The 7,264-nt window shown below is 64.3% G+C and overlaps 1 protein-coding gene across 2 annotated transcripts; it reads left to right on the top strand.

Annotated features, from left to right (window-relative positions):
• Positions 1-711: 711 nt before the first annotated feature.
• NRBP2 (nuclear receptor binding protein 2) lies at positions 712-7,264 on the top strand. 2 transcript variants are annotated; one of them, XM_081117444.1, is made up of 18 exons: positions 856-1,065; positions 1,442-1,564; positions 1,640-1,741; positions 1,839-1,928; positions 2,127-2,167; positions 2,248-2,342; positions 2,452-2,475; positions 2,546-2,629; positions 2,698-2,753; positions 2,849-2,944; positions 4,164-4,296; positions 4,410-4,512; positions 4,631-4,681; positions 4,756-4,891; positions 5,817-5,870; positions 5,965-6,028; positions 6,136-6,191; positions 6,274-7,264. In XM_081117444.1, exons 1-18 carry the CDS (start codon positions 931-933, stop codon positions 6,337-6,339), a joined length of 1,509 nt encoding a protein of 502 aa, XP_080973570.1. In that variant the 5' UTR covers positions 856-930; the 3' UTR covers positions 6,340-7,264. The 2 variants fall into 2 exon arrangements, with proteins under 2 accessions (XP_080973571.1, XP_080973570.1); XM_081117445.1 differs by having other exon boundaries at positions 712-1,065; positions 1,839-2,167.

Genomic DNA, 7,264 nt, shown 5'->3' with positions numbered 1-7,264 from the left:
CGGCGAGGGCGTGAGTGCGGTGGGCTCGCGGCGCCGCCGTTCCAGCGAAAGGGAAGCCCGGAAGGAGGGGCCAGTGGGGGGTGGGGTCGTGAGTGGAAGTCAGCTGGCAGCCTGTTTGTGCAGCGCTTTGTCGCCTTCACTGACTCCCACACGCGCTCCGGAGGCGGCACCGCTGGGGCCCTGCTGGCGGGGCGGGCGGCCCGGGGGGCCCGCGGGCGCCGACAGGTGCGGCCGAGGCGCGCGGGGCTGGGCGCCGGCCTCCGAGGGGCGGAGCACCCGCAGGAGCGAGGCCGGCGGGATTTTTTTTAATGTGAGAGACACATGGATCGGTGGCCTCCAGCAGGCGCGGGACTGGGGCTGGGGCCGCGGTACGTGCCCTTGGCCGGAATCGCACCCTTCGGTCCCGGGCCAGCCGGCGGAAGGGGGCGGGGGCTTACGGGGACCGGGGCTTCGGGCGGCGTCGGGCAGGGGAGGATTGCGGGGGGCAAGCGCTGATAGGTGCTGCCTGACCGGGGCGGGCCTAAGGCGGGGCGGAGCTCCCGCCGGCGGGGCTGGAGGACTGGGGCTCGCGGGGCGGGCGTCGCGGGGCGGGCCTTAACCGGGACGGACGGGACTCGGGCAGGGCGGCGCCCGGGGCGGCCGCGCTCCGGGGCGGGCGTGGCTGGGGGTGGGGGCTCGCCGGGGCGGGGCCTCCTCGGGCCAGTGCGTGGGCCGGCCCTTGGCTGGGAAGCGGCGCTCGGGCTCCAGTCCCGGGAGGCGGCTCCGAGGGGCGGCGAGCTCCACCTCTCCGGCCGCGCGCCCGAGCCGCCCAGTTCCCGGAGCCTGAGTCGTGGCTGCGGGCGGCGGCCGCTCGGCTCCCTGCTGGGCTTCTGTGCGCGGGGCCGCGGCGGCGGGGATCGCCGGAGGGCGGTGGCCTGGGCGCGCCGAGCCATGGCGGCCCCCGAGCCGGCGCCCAGGCGGGGCCGGGAGCGGGAGCGGGAGCGGGAGCGGGAGGAGGAGAGCGAAGACGAGAGCGACATCCTGGAAGAAAGCCCGTGCGGCCGCTGGCAGAAACGGCGGGAGCAGGTGGGCACGATGGGGGGCGGCCGCTGGGCGAGCAGGAGACCCGAAACCTCTCCACGGCCTCGAGTGGGCGACCCCCTTCTTGCATCCCCTTAGCCTGGCCCCCATGCCCTGGTGAGGAACTCTGGTTCCCTCAAGGCCAGTCTGGCAAGACCACGTCCCCGTGCCTCTGGAACCAGCCACTAGCCCCTGGGGACCATCCTCCGCCCCTGAAACAGCCCCGAATCCCCTCAGCCCAGCCTCTGGATGCGCTCAGCTTCCCCGCAGCGGGCCGGGGCCTCCATCGCAGGCTGGCGCCCGCGGGAGGGGAACGCGCAGAGATTAAGCCCCCACTGCCTCCCGTGACGCCTCTGCACAGTCACATCCCCACCACCGCCAGGTGAACCAGGGGAACATGCCCGGGGTCCAGAGCACCTTCCTGGCCATGGACACGGAGGAGGGAGTGGAGGTGGTGTGGAACGAGTTGCACTTCAGCGACAGAAAGGCCTTCTCTGCGCACGAGGTGAGGCCCGCCGGGCCCCTGCCACCCTACCTCCCGTGACCGCCTCGTGACCGCGCTCCCCCCACACACTCCCAGGAGAAGATCCAGACCATGTTTGAGCAGCTGGTGCTGGTTGACCACCCCAACATCGTGAAGCTGCACAAGTACTGGCTGGACGCCTCCGAGGCCCGCGCGCGGGTGAGCCCAGGCTCAGCGGGGCTGGCGGGCACCAGCAGGTGGGCGTCCTGGGCACCCGCCCGCGGGGGTGGGGCCTGAGAGCCTGTCTGCCCCGTAGGTCATCTTCATCACAGAGTACGTGTCCTCGGGCAGCCTCAAGCAGTTCCTCAAAAAGACCAAGAAGAACCACAAGGCCATGAACGCCCGGGTATGGGGAGTGGGCAGGGGCGGCGTCGAGGACAGGACGGGGTCGGGGTGCCATCCGGGACAGAGACGGTGCGAGGCGTTGGGCGGCTTCGGGGACGGGACCCGGGTTGAGACTGGGGGGCCGGGGGCGGGGCGGGGGACACCACAGGCCCAGCCGCCTCTCCCTGCCGGTCCCACGACGGAGCGCGTCCGCCTCCAGGCCTGGAAGCGCTGGTGCACGCAGATCCTGTCCGCGCTCAGGTGAGCGCCCGCCGGCCGCACGCCCGCCCCGCTGGCCCGGCGCCTCCCGACCCCTCCGCCCTCTCCCCCCTCGCCCACAGTTTCCTGCACGCCTGCAGCCCCCCCATCATACACGGGAACCTGACTAGCGACACCATCTTCATACAGCACAACGGCCTCATCAAGATCGGCTCCGGTGCGCGCGGGCGGGGCGGGGGCGGAGCTGGGGACCCGCGGACCCGGGCAGAGGACGCCCGACGCCCCATCCCGTTGACCCCGCTCTTCCTCCCCCGTTTTCTGTGCAGTGTGGCACCGCATCTTTTCCAACGGTGCGTGGGGACCCTGGGGAATGGAGGGCGGTGGAGAGGCCCGCCCGGCTCATCCCCGCGCTCCCCCTAGCGCTCCCGGACGACCTTCGAAGCCCCATCCGCGCGGAGCGGGAGGAACTGCGGAACCTGCACTTCTTCCCCCCGGAGTATGGCGGTGAGTCCAGGAGGCCCGGCCCCGGCCCCGCGCCCGCGCCGCGCCCTGAGTCGCTGTCCCTCTTTCAGAGGTTGCTGACCGCACTGCCGTGGACATCTTCTCCTTCGGGATGTGTGCGCTGGAGGTACTGGCCCCATGGCCTCCTGGCCTCCTTCCAGGTACCTGCTCTGTCTCACCTGTGCTACCCTTTCCTGGCACCTGACCTGGCCCTGCCCCCAGATGGCTGTGCTGGAGATCCAGGCCAATGGAGACACTCGGGTCACAGAGGAGGCCATCGCTGGTGCCAGGCACTCGCTGAGTGACCCCAACATGCGGGTAAGCAGCTTCCAGGTAGGGCTCCTGAAATGTTCCAGGCAGGCCTGGAGGTGCAGTGAGCCAGTGCTACTGAGGCATGTGAAGTCCCTGTCACACAAGTGCCCGCCTACCAGGAGGGCCTTACCTGGAGTGCATGTTGAGTTTTAGGTCTAAAGGCTCTAAGGCAGGGGTGGGGAATCTTTTTTCTGCCAAGGGCCATTTGAATATTTATAACATCATTCTAGGGCCATACAAAATTGTCAACGTAAAAATTAGCTATGAGAAAAGCTCTTAGGTTTATTGAATTTCGAGTCCTGCCTGCAGTTGCCTTGGCAGGGCCAGACCAAAAGATTTCTCAGCCTTATAATGATGTTCCCCACCCCTGCTCTGTGGACACATCTTAATGTCAGGGAAACCAGAGACATAGAGGGAGGGCACTATTGTGATGACCATTTTATAGGTAAAGAAACTGAAGCTCAGAGAGGCTAAGTACTTTACCCAAGGCTCTAGAGTAAGTAGTAGAGCCAGTGCTTGCACCAGGTTTGCCTGACTCTATGTCCTTGCCTTTAGGGGACAGGCTAGAGGTGATGTGGCCCCAACTTGTGGGGCAGAGGGGAGGCATGGTGGGCAGCAGGGGGGGTTGTCAAAGGGTGTATGTAGAAGCTTCATCCACAACCTCTCTGGCCAGAGTCTGGGAACTATCTGGCTTAACCACATGGCCTCTGGGGATGGGAGAGGGAAGTGATGGGGCCTGGATGGGGCTGGTGGGGAGGTGGAGCCAAAATAGACAGGAGAGGCAGACTGGTGCAAGGCATGGATAGGGGTGGGGGGCAGGGACCCATCAAGGTCATCTCCAGAGCTGGGCCCACAGCTGAGGCAACCAGAAGAGGGGTGGGCTGTGGTAGGTGGGTTCCTGCAAGGTCACATGACCTCTGGGGGCCTGGGCTGACCTGCTGGCACTCTGTGCAGACTTCCTCTTTGAATTGGGATGACAGTGCCTCCCCCGCCACCCTGATATTTGTGAGGATTGAGGGAAGTTCTGGCCCCAGGGCCTGACTGTCCTATTTGTAGGATCATGTCCTGGCTGCTGGCAGGATGCCTTTCCCTATGCACATTCCTGCACGAAAGTTCCACGGGGGTTGGACCCCTGTGGTCTGGGGACTTCAGGGCCTCCTCTCCTCACACTGGGGCCAGAGCAGAGAGACTCCATGAACCTCGGCCTCTTCTCTCCACCCCCCAGGAGTTCATCCTCTCCTGCCTGGCCCGAGACCCGGCCCACAGGCCCTCTGCCCACAACCTCCTCTTCCACCGCGTGCTCTTCGAGGTGCACTCGCTGAAGCTCTTGGCAGCTCACTGCTTCATTCAGCACCAGTGTGAGGGGCAGGTGGCCTGGGGGTGGGTCAAGGGCCTGGGGTTGGGATGAGAAGGAGCACTGCAGGACCTGTGGCTCAGGGTCCACCACCCTGAGTGATCCTGTGGCCTACAGACCTCATGCCTGAGAACGTGGTGGAGGAGAAGACCAAGTCAATGGACATGCACGCAGTCCTGGCAGAGATCGCCCGGCCCCCCCAGCCCCCCCTGCAGTGGCGGTGAGCAACTACGACCCTGAAGCCTCCCTTTTCCACCTGGCCAGCCCCCACTTAGTCCTGCCCCACTGGCAGGGCAGGCTGGCCACCCACCTTCATGTGCTTCTCATGCCCTTGCCAGGTACTCAGAGGTCTCCTGCATGGAGCTGGACAAATTCCTAGAGGATGTCAGGTGAGAGCTGGCATGAGGTTGGGGAACAGGCACCTGCCAGGCTTGAGCCCCCAGCCATCCTGATGTGTCCCCAGAAACGGGATCTACCCACTGATGAACTTTGCTGCTGCTCGGCCCCTGGGGCTGCCCCGAGTGTTAGCCCCACCCCCAGAGGAGGCCCAGAAGGCCAAGACCCCCACGCCAGAACCCTTTGACTCTGAGACCAGAAAGGTGAGCCCCCCCATCCTGCTTTCCACTGCCCAGCAGGGTGCCCTTCACATGCCTGGGCTTTGAGGACCCCCAGCCCAGCTCTCCTCAAGGCTGCCAGAAACCAGGTCCTGCCTCTTCCCTCTGTGGAGGTTGGGAGGTGTTAAGAGAAGCTGGGATACCCCTTTCCCAGAGACTCCTTGCTCCCTACAAATACCCCTTGCTGCCTATCTCCATACAAGCTGCCCACTGATCCCACCTGTTCCAAGAGCCTTTGTCTGTGAATCTCATCTCCCCCGACCCTCTCTGATCCTCCCTCTCGGCTTGTTAACTCCCTGACATTTGTGTCCTTGTGTCTCCTCCAAGCCCTGCCTCCCCTGCCCCCTCCGCATTGTTTTCCCAACCCCTCCTCCTGCAAATCTCCCTCCTGGCCAGGGCCCTCCCTGCCTCTCTTTCCATGTCCACACCCAGAGGTTCCAGAGGCCTTGGCTTTGCCCTTGTGTGTATCTTCATGGTCACTCCCTGATCTGGGCCACCTCTGTTCCCTGCCTGGATGCTTCTCCAGCCCCCCTGCCTGGCGTCCTTCCTCTTGGCTTCCCTCTACACTGCAGCCAGAATTCATGTCCTAACAGCCAAAGCTGCCCACAGAGATCCTGGGGGTCCTCACCCCACCCCACCCCCCACCCCCGGGAACTCTGAGGCCTGGTTCTGCTGGCGTCCTGTGCTTCTGCTGACCTCTGCCTTCCCCTGCTTCCCACAGCTCCCTCTTTGTTCAGGTGCTCTCTCCACGGTGAAAACTCCTACTCATCCTTCAGTGAGAGGTGCCTTCTAGGCTCCCCTTTTCCAATCTTAACTGTCCCTCTGGGCCCCTTTGAGGTGCATCTGCTCTTACTCCTCAGTTGCTGAGTATGAGCCTTTTTGGGTGACCTTGAGCCCCCACCACCCCTAGGTGATCCAGATGCAGTGTAACCTGGAGAGAAGCGAGGACAAGGCTCGCTGGCATGTGAGCAGGGCCCCAGGCTGGCGAACGGAGCAGGGGTGGGGGAGGGGCGGGGCGGGGGCAGGGCAGAGCTGACCTTGCCCTCCCGCCTCCCCAGCTCACTCTGCTTCTGGTGTTGGAGGACCGGCTGCACCGGCAGCTCACTTACGACCTGCTCCCAAGTAGGCTGGGCAGGGACCCGGATGGGGACCCTGGGCCGGGGTGGGCACAGGGGGCGCGGTGGCCTCACGCCTTGCCCCCCACGTCCCCGCCCGTGCCCCTGCCATAGCTGACAGCGCCCAGGACCTCGCAGCGGAGCTCGTGCACTATGGCTTTGTCCACGAGGTGTGCAGGCAGGGCCTAGCCTGGTTGGGAGGGGGAAGGGTGGGCCGTGGCCCATCCCCCATGTCAACCTCCCACCCTGCAGGAGGACCGAACTAAGCTGGCTGCCTTCCTGGAGAGCGCCTTCCTCAAGTACCGGGGAGCTCAGTGACAGGGCACCTGGTGGACCACATGTGAAAGCCAGGCACCGAGGGTCTGGGGACCAGGGGCTGCCTTCTGCCTGTGTGCCTGGGGGCTGAGGACCACAGCCTGCTAGTGAGGAACCTCCTTCTGCCTTGCACAGCTGCTGAGAGGCCCTGGCTGGGGTGAGGGCATTGGGATTGGGCCCACAAGGGAGTCCACCAATGGGGGGCTGTGACTAGGCCATACACATGCTTAGGACCAGGATTCCCTCACCCAGCCTGCCTCCACAACTCACCATTCTTTCCCATATCCTCCATTTGCTGTCCAAGATCCTTACCCCACCCTCCAAGCTGTCTGGTCAGTGCCTGAGCCCACCAAATGGGGGAGGTTCCCCTTCAGGGAGCCATGGTTTGGGAGTACCACAGACTCACACAAGGAACTCTCACCTTAAGTCAATGGTCAAGCACCTGCAGGCATCAGGCAGGGTGCTGGGTGCTAAGGAGGACTGTGACCTGGTGGGAAAAGAACACGGCAGAGACACTCCAAGACACCCCAGTTCCCAGCACCATGTGGTTCTTGCACCTCCATCCAATGTCCAATGAAGACCTGCGCTAGAGTCCCTCTCTGATTTTGCACTGCTGAGGTTGGGACCGTCCCGCCACCCCTTCTGCTGACATTTTTCTGGCTCCTGCACCCCCCTCCAAAGGGCTCTTTTTTCTCCCACCTTCCCTGGCCCGGAGGGGTCATGTCAGATTTCCTCCCTGCTCCTCACTGCGCTTCCTCCAAACTCACCATCCCCCAGTGACTGCCCTCACCTCCTCCCATGGCAGCTGCCTCCCTGGGTTCTGCCTACCACCCCCTATTACCCTGGGCTCTTGGTTCTCTTGGACCACCTCCCCTCCCTTTTCAAATGTAAACACTCTTGAACATTTTTAAATGCATGTGTAAATTTA

This window comes from Miniopterus schreibersii, assembly GCF_964146895.1.
Source record: "Miniopterus schreibersii genome assembly, chromosome: 17".
NCBI classification, from domain to species: Eukaryota; Metazoa; Chordata; class Mammalia; order Chiroptera; family Miniopteridae; genus Miniopterus; species Miniopterus schreibersii.
This window is presented reverse-complemented; position numbering and strand designations above follow the sequence as displayed.